At 42.2% G+C, this 13,504-nt stretch overlaps 1 protein-coding gene across 2 annotated transcripts in view; it reads right to left on the reverse strand.

Annotated features, from left to right (window-relative positions):
• The window catches only part of NELL1 (neural EGFL like 1), a 1,007,676-nt gene that overhangs the window by 913,894 nt on the left and 80,278 nt on the right, over nucleotides 1-13,504 (reverse strand). For both annotated transcript variants that reach the window (XM_056131034.1, XM_056131033.1), the window contains exon 3: nucleotides 2,443-2,593. In XM_056131034.1, the coding sequence (XP_055987009.1) occupies nucleotides 2,443-2,593 (151 nt within the window). The remainder of the gene's footprint in view (nucleotides 1-2,442; nucleotides 2,594-13,504) is intronic.

Here is a 13,504-nt window from a genome sequence, read left to right on the forward strand (position 1 = left end):
AAGCTTGGTTAGGAATGAACCTATACACATTTTAAACCTACCATCCTTTATAAAATGTACTCCTTAAAATTAAAAAACACTGACGGTCCACAGAACTGACTCGGGTGGGGTTGGGGATGAGAGGAACCATTGGGACACTAGTGGGGGAAGCAGCTGCTCTGGCGGTGGGCATGGTGTGGGGATGACATATGCATGAAACAATCATTAACAGTACTGTGAATCACATCACACCAATTAAAAAAATATTTTAAAATATTATGCAAATATGAGGTCATCAGGAAAAAATGTTAACAAAAATCTAGAAATCCTGAGCACATACTTTTGTCCTCAGTAAATCTAAAAGTCGCCTATTAAGTATGTTTTACTGAATCACTGTGAAATTTTTTACAGTAACTTGAATCAGAAGAAGTCAAAGCGATATTAAGAACTGTGGAAAAAGTGGGGCTGGAGAGATAATGAAGTAGGTAGGGCATTTGTCTCACACGTGGCCTACCCAGGGTGTGAGCCCAAGAACCCCACATGGTTCTCTAAGCTCACCAGAAGTGATCCCTGAGTGCAAAGTCAGGAACAAACCCTGAGCACTACTGGTTATGGCCCAAAAAACAAAACAGAACAAAACAAAAAGAACTATGGAAAAGTAAAGCAAAATACCATTGTCAACAGATCTTATTTAAAGAAATGCTCCTATGAAAGTCTTCAGTGAAAGTACCCAAATAAAGAAGCCAGTAAAAATTATCAACAAGGTTATCAAAAAGGAGGTATGAAGCAAAAAAATCAATGAATTCTAAATGAGAAACAGTAGACTTAATCAATAAAACTAAGAACTGTTTCATTTAAAAGACCAATAAATTACACAGCCCCATGATGAGTCCAGCCAAGAAGGGAAAAGAAATTCACATTAGAAAGTAAAGATAAAAACCAAAAATGTAAAATTCTAAATACAATATTATATCTATTTGGATAGAATGCTTCTCAATGAAATAAATTCTTTCTAACCAAATAGAAAATTATACAAAGAACTAGACAGAAAGCCACAGGGGACATGGAAAATAAACATTTTTGACAATAAAAGATTTTCCCAGCTCCTCCAAAACAGAGCTCCCACCCATGTTATTTTCTGGTGAAATTTGACAGCAACAATTATCAAAGAGTTTTTTCTATATATTCAAAATCATTTCTATATATTGAAAACTCTTACCTAATGATTGCTACTCTGAATTCCCTAATTGAACATTTCTCAATTTTTAATTTCTTACAAGGTGTCCTATTACCTAGAGGAATTTAATCCAAATTTAGCTTTTCTGTTTGTTTCTTTTTGTATGGGGGCCACACTCAGCAGTGCTCAAGGCTTACTACTGACTCTGTACTCAGGATCATACTTCATGCAAGGCAAGCATCCTGCGCCAGCTCTACTATTGCTCTGGCTCCCAAATTTTTTAACTTTACAACAGAAATTTGAAATCATTAGGTTCCCTCCTACTGCTACACCACCACCTCTTTGCCTATGTCAAATTCCTCATTTCCTTCCTTATACACATTTTAATTATCAACAGCTTCTCCGCTCACCGTTCCATCACAGAATGAAAGCAACCTGATTGGGGACCATTATTCCCATCCGTTGTTCTTTCTCATTCAGCCTGCCAAAAATTTCACTATTTTCTTTACACAATCATCTTTGTGTGAAGCCTTTCCTCACTTACCACAACCCTTAGCAGAGCAAACCATTCTTACCTTTATTCACTCTCCAAATACAGATTATCTAGCACTACATCTACGATGCTTCCATATTTATTTGCCTAACTTCGATAGCACAGTGGGTAGGGCGTTCGCCTTACAAGCGGCCAACATGGCCGACCCGAGTTCGATTCCTCCGCCCCTCTCGGAGAGCCTGGCAAGCTACCAAGAGTATTCGATATGCCAGACACAGTAACAACGAAGTCTCCAATGGAGACGTTACTGGGTCCGCTCGAGCAAATCAACGATCAACGGAAGGGCCTTTACCTTTACCTTTACCTAACTTTTCTCTAGCTTATTAGATCCACAGGACAGAATTTTTTTATTACTCACTTTAACTTTCTTAGTACCAATGACAGTTCTCATACAAATTAATTACATAATAAACGCTTTTGGTGAAGGTCATCATTAAATACAACTAATTAATTTGCAGGATGACCTCAGTATAATAGAAGAATATGGATTTCTAGGAGCAAAATATACCAGAAGGTAATAAAATAAGTGAGAAAGACATTCATAAAAGGCGGAGGAGGACCAAACAAGAAAGTCACTTTACCCAAAGTAAGTTCTTAATGAAAGGAAATTCATTATGCTCAACAGAAACAAGACATGAGTTTTTTGCTGGGAATATAACCTCTTAATGCCAAGACAAATTGGATAGTCTATTCATTAACTTTTTTCCCCTATTTTCTTACGCTCAATTCTTACCTGTGTTCCAGTTCTCGGATGGACAAAATCACTCCAGAAGTAGATGGTTTCTGTTGCACACTTGCCAAAAAGGTGAATTCACTCTTATTCCGGAACAGCTGAATTAGTTTCTCACTCACATGAGGGGCAGCATGAATCTCTCTCTCCATCCCTAGGAGTCAAGGAGAGAGAGAAGGAGAAATGTGAAAAAAATAGAAGGGAAGAACAGGAAAGAGAAGGGAAGGGAATCCAGAAGGAAGAAGGGAAGAGGTAACATGAGAAAAGAGAGATGCCTGGTTAAAATACTGTGTCTGAGGATACAGGTTGTACTTGCTTTTCACCATCTCACTAACATTTTTTCTTGGCAGGCTCCATCCACCTCTTTATAGAGCTATATACATTCAGTGCAAAACCCAGAAATACCATCTCTGTCATGGGACAGCTTTGTCACTTTGACAAGTTCACAACTGGCCAGCCAGTAGCTTCTACAGGAATTCTGACAGAACACTGACAAATTTAGCCTGCTGCAAGTGGGTAAAGTTGCTGTACATAAGGTGAGAGACAGTCAACTAAATGGGATTCTAAATTTACAAACTCCTAAGGCTAGTGAGATCCGAATGGGACACAGCAGGTTCCACTTTTACTTTGCCCTAAAAGTTGATTTCTCCCCATAAGGCATCTAGGGAAACCCATCTTTGCCCATGGAGTTTTATGATCACTAACAGTGCCAGGCAACTCTGCTTTTGCTTAAAGAATAAATACAAGACTTGTTTGTGATCCATAAGTATGTCTGGAATTTCTCTGCAAATGTGTAGTATAGTGACTCAAAAGTGAGCAATACTGCCCCCTAGGGATGCTTGAATTGGGGCATTTTACGATAGCACAGCGGGTAGGGCGTTCGCCTTACAAGCGGCCAACATGGCCGACCAGAGTTCGATTCCTCCGCCCCTCTCGGAGAGCCCGGCAAGCTACCGAGAGTACTGGATATGCCAGACACAGTAACAACAAAGTCTCCAATGGAGACGTTACTGGGCCCGCTCGAGCAAATCGAGCAAAGAACATAGACAAACAGGAGATTGAGTAATTTTTTTTTTTCCCAGAAAGGGCAATTTTTTTTTCTTGTAGGTAAAGCAGTTTGAGAACCTCCTATTTTGTTATATAGTTTTCCTTAAAAAAAAAATTAAAATTGAGGACAACTCAGCGGTTCTAGAACTACATAAATCCAACTAACCCTGCTCCTCAATTTTCTGCAACAACTACACAGTGAGAAACCACTTTAGTACTCAGTCTCTCCCTTATCAACATAAACTAGGTACTGTCTCATTTTCCACTACAGTTCCTGCATCCAAATGTAGATAGTTAGGGAACAGAGTTAGAGAAAACTCTATTAGAGTGTAGAGAGCGACAAAGGAACATCATAGGCATATCTGGAGGTCCAGCCATATACTCTAAAGGCATGATAACTACTTGGTTATTTCTCTAAGACTGCACATGAGCTCTGAAAAAGCAGAACCTCAAAGACTTGTTTACCAAGTATCATCCAAGACCTCTATAGGAATTGAGTATTTTGTTCCCTTTATTCAGAAATTATTTTTGCAGAGAGACTGCATAAGTAGAAATTACCAACAAGAAATTTTTCATGGGATCAGCTGGAACTCCCTGATCCCAAATGATGGGAAGATTCTGCTCACAAGGTGGACCAGCTCCTTTTAAAACGATGCCCTTTCTGCCTACCAGGCACAGTTGGCCTCCTCTAGAACCTGCCCACACTTGCCAATGTGTTACAATAAATCTCTTCCTTTACCTTCTGATTCCTTTACAGGAATTCAGCACCACCAGCATGGGCACTAAAGAGTGGTGTCATACCTCAAAAGATACAATAACCAGAACACAAAGACAATCTACAGAATGGGAAAGGATATTTACCAATACCCATCCGATAAGGGTTGATATCAAGGACATACAAAGCATTGGTTGAACTCTACAAGAAGAAAACATCTAACCCCATCAAAAAATGGGGTGATGAATGAACAGAAACTTTCCCAAAGAAGACATCCAAATGGCTAAAAGGTACATGAAAAAATGCTCTATATCACTAATCATCAGGGAGATACAGATCAAAACAACAATGAGATATCATCTCACACCACAGAGACTGGCCCACATCCAAAAGGAAAAAAGCAACCGGTGTTGGAGCGGATGTGGGGAGAAAGGGACCCTCCTCCACTGCTGGTGAGAATGCTGACTTGTTCAGACCTTTTGGAAAACAATATGGATGATTCTCAAAAATTAAAAATTGAACTCCCATTTGACTCAGCTATACCACTACTGGGAATATATCCTGTCGAGACAAAAAAAATCACAGTTGAAATGACATCTGCACTTCTATGTTCATTGCTGCATTATTCACAATAGCCAAAATCTGAGAAAAAAAACCCCGAGTGCCCGAGAAAAGATGACTGGTTAAAGAAACTTTGGTACATCCACACAATGGAGTACTATGCAGCTGTTAGAAAAGATGAAGTCATGAAATTTACATACAAATGGTACTACATGGAAAATATCATGCTAAGCAAAATGAGTCAGAAAGAGAGGGATAGACAAAGAAAGATTGCATTCATCTGGGGAATATAAAGTAACAAATTGGGAGACTAACACCCAAGAATAGCTGATATAAGTACCAGGAGGTTCACTCCATGGCTTGGAGGCCAGCCACACATGCTGAGGGAGAAGGTAGTTCAGTTAGAGAGGGGAGCACCAAGTAAAGGGTGTTAGGAGGAGCCTCCTAGGATGAGAGATGCATGCTGAAAATCGACTATAGACCGAACATGATAGCCACTCAATGTCTCTTTCGCAAACCACAGCACCCCAAAGGAGAGAGAGAACAAAAGGGAATGCCCTACCAGAGGGGTGGTGTGGGATGGGGGGGCTGAGGGGGTGGGAGGGATGCTGGGAGCATTGGAGGTGGGGAATGGGCACTGGTGGAGGGATGGGTACTCAATCATTGTATAACTGAAACCCAAGCACAAAAATTTGTTAGTCTACAACTGTACCTCATAGCGTTTCACTAATAAAAATTTTTTTAAAAAGAATGGTGTCATAAAAGTGTAAGTAAAGTAAAGTAAGTAAAGGCCCTCCCGTTGATCATCGATTTGCTCGAGCAGACCCAGTAACGTCTCCATTGGAGACTTTGTTGTTACTGTGTCTGGCATATCAAATATGTCACGGGGAGCATGCCAGGCTCTGCCGTGCGGGCGAGATACTCTCGGTAGCTTGCCGGGCTATCCAAGAGGGGTGGAGGAATCGAACTCGGGTCGGCTATGTTGGCTGCGTGCAAGGCAAACGTCCTACCTGCTGTGCTATCGCTCCAGCCCCCATAAAAGTGACTTCGAAAAAACTTTTCTTGACCTTTAAATTGAGACTTCTCAAAGATTTAGACTTCCAAAAGACTTCACAAAAAAAAAGGGGGTGGTACAAGTGATTTCTAAGGGACAGCTCAGGTTATCCTATAATTTTATGAGGTATTCTATGTTGGAAGAAGAGGAAAAAACACCGATCTTCTAATGTCTAAGTCAGGATTATGGAGGGTGGAATGATGGGGAGCAAGGCTGGTCCTCTACAATGGAGACATCCAAGCCAGGAAGAACCCTACCAGTGAAAAAACTCCTTGGATGAAGTTTGCTTTTCTGCCTAAAGTTTTCACTATTTTGCTCAGTGAAATGCTCTTAGCTTTAGTCAAATACTGAGATAAAAGGTAGCCACTTTGAGGATGGCATTTCTTGTACCCGCTTCAAAAATCCCAGTCACTTTCTAGGAGAGAAAGTTATAAAGTGCTTTATATATATATATATATATATATATATATATATATATACACACACACACATAGAGAGTTACATAGTCAATATATTTTGAATAATTAATATACAGCAATGTATTATATAACATAATATTGTGTTATATATTAACATGGCAATATTAATATATTTATATATTTAAATGTTAACTATATAAACAAAACATATTAACTATAGAAACTATTATTTAAGTTAACACTGGAATATGAACTCTTAAACAATTAGAATTATAATCAAAATATATTTAGCAAAATATATTAGCTATATAAACAAGTGACTTTTAAACCAAAGATCATCATCAAATCCTCGTCAGCATTTTTTACTGTCATTATTTCTATTGCCATTAGTATTCGGCAAATAACTAGAGGAGAGTTCCAGCTGGAACTCTGTACTAGGAAAAAAATTGGACTCTAGATTATTTTACATGTTTATTATTTTCCTTTGTGCTATTTCCTTCTCTGTTAATCCATGAGAAATCAACTGAGTGGAGCAGCTGCCTAGAGTTTCACTCAAGAACTCCGAAGCCCCGCCCCAGGGGGAAGACAGGTGGGGCCAATCCACACGGGCTGCTGGAGACAAGAGGGATGAAGAGCCTCTAGAGGGTCCTCAGCTCCCATGCAGCCTCACGGTCCAGGGCACCAGACTCACTGCAACCCCACCATCTCCCTTTAACACACACCTACTGAATAGACTTAATACCTCCCCACCAGCACTTCAGAAGCACTTCAAGGAACATATGCCCCAACAGAGTTCGGTCTCTCTTCCCACCCCTTCCCTCCTATTCCCTCTCCCTTTCCCCCTCCCTCTCCTCCTCTCCCCCTCTCCTTCCTCTCCCCCTCCCTCTCCTCTTCCCTCCCTCTTATCTTCTCTCCCTTCTCTCTCCTCCCGGAGTTTCCAGACTTGGTAAATGAAATTCTTCAGTTCCTCGAGCTAAGAAACTATAGAAATCATCCTTGTTCTTTTCCCCTCCAGAAACCCCTGAGCAAGTTGGGAATCCAATGTTAGCCATCAGCAAGCCCCTCTCCCCTGCCGGGAACCCAGTCACTTCTGCCCAGATTCACTATTCCCAGGTTAAAATCCAGGTTCTTTGGCATTGTGTGAAAGATCCTACACAGAGAGACACTTGCCAATCTCTCCCACCCTACCTCACGCTCCCCTTGGTTGCAGTGAGCAGCCCCGACCCACTCCTGTCTCAGGATCTGTGTAGCTTCTCGTATGCTCTCCCCTCTCTTAATGCAACTGGCTTTCTCCCTCACCTTTTGCTGCAAAGGACCTCCTGTCACTCCCCACAAAGCCTGTTCTCCATTCATGTTTAACACACCCCGCATGTTATTTCTTTTATTTCCTCTTAAAGCCACACATTTCCTTTTATTAAAGCATCTTTCTTCTCTTACCTAAGTTCTTTTCCCTGATAGCCAATAAGTCCCGTGAGGGCAGGAAATACCCACTTGTTTATTGTAGTATCTACAGTTCCTTGTGCCTCATATGAAACAGGCATCCAAAGAACAGTTAGTGAATCTAGATATTTTCTACTTTTCCTTGTCATTTCTATCCTTACTACAAGCAAAGTCACAAATATTACTATCGAAGAAATCTTTCAATGAGGTAATACCTGTTGGGACCCTGGGAGACAAATGAGTACTCCTCAATTGTCTGCATTTATTACGCTAAAGACAATGCCAATATCAACTGAATAACCCCTTCTCTTTATGGGACACTCCCCACGGAAGTGGCCAACCCAACCTGACCGTGCTTCTGTTCACCCAATGACCCTTCTAGAGACTGAACATTTCCCCTTGCCAGCTTTCTTCATTTCTGTTAGTGATTGGCACAAAGAAGTCAGAAGCCCCATAAGCACTCTTAGGAGGGAAATGCAAAAACATCAGTTTTGATACCTGGAGCCTTTATGTGCATTTCTGTTTTCAGAAAAACTCTTTCAAGTCAATGTGTGTCATTATTCAGCTGCTGAAAGAACACAACAGAATAGTCTGCTTTTTTCTATATTCTAGAGGCAAGAATGCTGCACCAGGCAGTTCAAGGGACCACGGCCTACTGGGCCTCTCTGATAAAGTGCTCTGTGCTCCCAGGGCATAGAGCACACAGACCATGCTCCTCCCTGAGTCTCTTTCTCCACATGTGAACATTCAGCAATTGGCCCCCACGAACTTCAAGTTCTTTTCTGGCCTCAACATTTCATTTCTTTTCATCACTTCACCATGCTCCTGGTCAAAAAAAAAAAAGGAGGGGAGAGGAACTAAAATGTAATTTTCTTCTAGAAACCATTACTGATTCTTAGTTTTCTCCCCTACCAGTTTTCCTGATCAAATTAAATGTGAAACTGTCAATATGGTTTATGAAATGTAATGAAATGAAAACAGTAATATGTCACCTAATTTGCATTTGTTTTACTGAAGTTAGAACAGCCTGTGAAAATCAATTCAGAAGAACCAAAAGTGAATACTTTACTTCCATAACCAATCATTATAACATATGAGTGCTATATTATTGTAAGTCAATTCTGATACAGAGAACAAGAAAAATAAAGAGGGATGGATAGAGCTAAATACAGAAAGCAAGTTAGGAACCTGTGCACTGTATTAAACAAAGTAAGAATAAGTAAGTCACTGCCACTGTCCTCCCGTTGTTCATCGATTTTCTCAAGCGGGCCCAGTAACATCTCCATTATGAGACTTTGTTCTTACTGTGTTTGGCATATTGAATACGTCATGGGGAGCTTGCCAGGCTTTGCCATGCGGGAGAGATACTCTCAGTAGCTTTCTGGGCTCTCCGAGAGAGGCAGAGAAATCAAACTCTGGTGGGCCATGTTGGCTGCATGCAAGCCAAATGCCCTACCTGCTGTCCTATCGCTCCAGCCCAAGAATAAGAAGAAACTGTTAAACAGATAAAACGAATCTGATCCAGAGAATCTGGGCTAGAGAGACAAAATAGGGGTTAAGGTGCTTGCCTTGAATGTGGTAGACTCTGGTTCCATTCTCAGCACCCCATTTAGTACCCCAATCACCACCAAAAGTGATCGCTGAGCACCACCAGGTGTGACCCCAAACCCTCCCCAAAAACCTCCTAAAAAATAAGAATGTTCTAAATGAATAGAGTAGGAAGAATAAGACATAATATATACAAATCATGCAACTTATGTCACCTTCAAAATGACAGTCACATCATCCCTAAATCTGACCCACATCTTTGACACCCATTCATACCTTTCTAGTCCTACAAGTATTCTAAAAAGTGCTAATAAAAACACATCACTGCTCACCAAGTTAAGTGGCAAATATTGCTATGGCCAGACACACTTGCCTCACAGTTTTTCCAACAGACAAAGCACTCTGGCTCCAGACACCCCCCCATCTGCTGAACCCCTGTTTTCTATAACTTCAGTATCAATCAGGATGCTCTGATAGGGCTACCAAGGAGGAAAATCAGAGCAAAGCATCGCCCAGGAATCCAATAGGATGATCAGTTCCCATCATACACCCTCTCCATCTTTGTTCCTGCTTGCTGCCACATGTTTTTAATTGGTTTACTAAGTCCCCTGGATTGGAGCGATAGCACAGCGGGTAGGGTGTTTGCCTTGCACACGGCTGACCTGGACAACCCAGGTTCGATTCCTCCACCCCTCTTGGAGAGCCCAGCAAGCAACCGAGAGTATCTCACCCACATGACAAGGCCTGGCCAGCTACCCGTGACTTATTCGATATGCCAAACACAGTAACAAGTGTCACAAAGGAGACGTTACTGGGCCCGCTCGAGTAAATGGATTAACAATAGGAGGAGAGTGACAGTGACTAAGGCCCTCATTCAAGCAATTTGAATTGAGTCTGGGGGATGTGCTTAGGATTACTGCTGCATCAAGATTTCCCCACACAAACACGACTTAAAAAGAACATGTTAGAGGCTGGAGTGATAGCACAGTGGGTAGGGCATTTGCCTTGCACACGGCTGACCCGGGTTTGATTCCCAGCATCCCATACAGTCCCCTGAGCACTGCCAGGAGTAATTCCTGAGTGCAAAGCCAGGAGTAACCCCTGAACATCGCCAGGTACGACCCAAAAAGCAAAAAAAAAAAAAAGAGCATGTTAGGGGCTGGAGCGATAGCATAGCAGGTAGGGTGTTTGCCTTACATGCAGCTGACCCGGGTTTGATTCTCAGCATCCCAAATGGTCCCGCGAGCACCGCCAGGAGCAATTCCTGAGTGCATGAGCCAGGAGTAACCCCTGTGCACCGCCGGGTGTGACCCAAAAAGGAAAAAAAAAGAACATGTTACAGGATAAAAAGAAAGAGAAAGGAGGGACTAGAAAGATAGCACAGCATATAGGACACTTGCCTTGCACATAGCAGATCTGGACTCATGCCAGAAGTAATCCCTGAAAAAAGAGCCAGGAGTAAGTCCTAAGTTCAGCTGGCTTCAAAAAGAGGAAGAGAAGGAGAGGAGGAGGAGAGAGAAAGAGATTTTGAGAGAGAGAGAGAGAGAGAGAGAGAGAGAGAGAGAGAGAGACAGACAGACAGAGACAGAGATAAAAGTCTTTGTAAATACTGAGGTTTTGCAGAATCTAGTCAAGAAGCGTTAACTCAGCCACAAGAGTTAAGTGATTTTTCTTTCCCAGGATGGAAGGGCCCTACCTAGTCATTTTCAAAGACTAAAAATGCTAATAAGATAATGAACCTTCAGATTTTTTTTTCAAGTGCTGAATGAAGGGAAAAGAGTAGAGATAAATTAAATGCTGGAACTCACCCATCCTTCTCTGCCTAACACAGAAGTCATTCCATTTCCCTTTTCCCTGACTTGCAGAGTAAAGTGGTGAGTTTACACCATGACCAAACATGCCTCTATTTCCTCAGTGCCTGGCCCTGAGCTAGGCAAGAGGAAAGCAAAAGTCAAAATATAGCTTCTCTGTTAGAAAAGATGAAGTCATGAAATTTACATACAAGTGGTACAATATGGAAAGTATCATGCTAAGCGAAATGAGTCAGAAAGAGAGGGATAGACATAGAAAGATTGCATTCATCTGGGGGATATAAAGTAACAAAGTATGAGATTAATACCCAAGAATAGCTGAGATCAGCACCAGGAGGATTACTCCATAACTTAGAGGCCAGCCGGGTATCCTAGAGGAAAGGGCTGTTCAGATAGAGAAGGGAGCACCAAATAAAGGATGTTTGGAGGATCCTCCCAGGAGGGGAGATGCATGTCGAAAGTAGACTATGGACTGAACATGTTTGCCACTCAATGCCTCTTTTGCAGACCACAACACCCAAATGGAGAGAGAGAACACAGGGGATTGTCCTGCCACAGAGGCAGGGGGGGATGGGGAGATGGGGGTGGGAGGGATATTATCCATGGTGGTGAAAAACGGGCACTGGTGGAGGGATGGGTATCTGATCATTGTATAATTGAAACCCAAGCACAAAAAAAATTGTAAATCTACAACTGTAAAAAAATAAATAAATAAAAATAAAAAAAATATTATATATAGCTTCTGCCCTCAGGAACAACTGCTTAACAGCTTCCTGGTGAAAGCAGGTAGAGCAAGGCAGTGTGCAAAAGAAGGAGGGGGCACAGGGAAGCTGGGAATGATATTGTGGAGGAGGAATCTTTCTTTGAGTCTGAGCCCAAAAAAAAAGATGAATTAGAATCAACCTGGCAGGAAAGAGGGATTCGCTGCAGGTTGGTGCTGTGAATGTGAGTCCATGTGTTTTCCATTTTGCTGGCATTTCCCTTTCTCTGTAAGGGCCTTACTCACTAGAAGTTTTGAAGAAAAGCTTCTACTCATTCTGAGACTGGAGAAAATTCATGCCAGTTGGTGATTCGAGGGGCCATAGTGACAGTACAGCAAGTACTAGGGTGCTTGTCTTGCACACAGCAAACCCAGGTTTGATCCCCGGCATCCCACGTGGTCCTCTGAGTCCCAACAGGAGTAATTCCTGAGTGTAGAGTCAGGAGTAACACCTGAGCATCACCAGATATAGCCACCCAAAAACAAACAAACAAACAAACAAAAACAATTAGTGAATTGAGGAAACAAAAGAGCAGCCTGAACAGTGACTCAATAAACACTACAGACCAGCGTGAGCCTCATGAACAAGTTAGGTGGGAGCACATTGAAGAGGAGCACCTCAAAACTGCAGAATCTGGAGATGGGTGTGATCTAGACATGGCCTGTCCTTCTGGTCCACATCCCAATTATGTTCATGGCAAATTGGCCCCGGAAGACAGAACAACGCTTGCTCCCTTGGAATGGCAGCTGGCTTTTCATCTCTGAGTGCGGAAATGTGTCCATTCAGAGCTGACCAGTAGACATGGCAGCTCCCGCTGTGAAGAGGATGAGGGCACAATACCCCGCCGTGAGGTCCGCAACCCTCTTGGAGCAGGTTAGTTATTACTGATGCAAGCAGCTTTCAAAGAAGCAGAAGTCACAAGAAAGAAGCAGTGGGGACACCGGAAGACTCCTACTTAATGTACAAGGGATTTTTATCCCACTAACAGTTCACAATATCATCCCATTAAACCTCCATTAGCTCCCGAAGCCAGAAGAGGAGAAAGCAAATGTGAGCTGGACTCGCTGCTCTGCACCTCATCTCACTTACATGAACTGTAGGCGTTGCCATTATTTTGCTACTTTCCAGCTGAGAAATCTATGATTTCCAGAGTTCCCCCTCTTTGGCTGCTTGCAATGTCTGGGAGTGACAAACTGGACTGGGCTGATCATCCCTCCTGTCACCAGCAAGGATCACAAGGGCAGTTCCAGAGATGTTACTCAATCATATGGGCTGGTGCTAGAGATCAAACCTGTTACCTTCTATTGACAAACTGTAATGTCCTAGAAGACACTGGACAGGTAAGTCACAGTGCTAAGATGACAACCTGACAGCCAGATTTGACAGACCACACTCTTCCCTATGTGCCATCCACTGTTGACTAGAATGTCCCATCTCTGTGCTCAGGGCATGTGGGAAAGGGCCAGATGGCCAACCTATGCCCAGTGGCTGACACTTTGCAGTAACTTAGGAAATATTTATGAACAATATTTGCATAGCACCAGTGAGTAAATATCAACATATCCCCACACACAAAGGTTAAGAAACTGAGGCACAAAATATTTGTTGTTTTTTTAATAGTCTGAGCCAGGCTCGCATGAAAGTAAATGGAGAGAAAATATAGTGTGGTATTAGCAAGTGAACAATGACACTCCAGCATGTTCCCACTT

Source organism: Sorex fumeus, unplaced genomic scaffold, assembly GCF_029834395.1.
Source record: "Sorex fumeus unplaced genomic scaffold, SorFum_2.1 ptg000007l, whole genome shotgun sequence".
NCBI lineage: Eukaryota > Metazoa > Chordata > Mammalia > Eulipotyphla > Soricidae > Sorex > Sorex fumeus.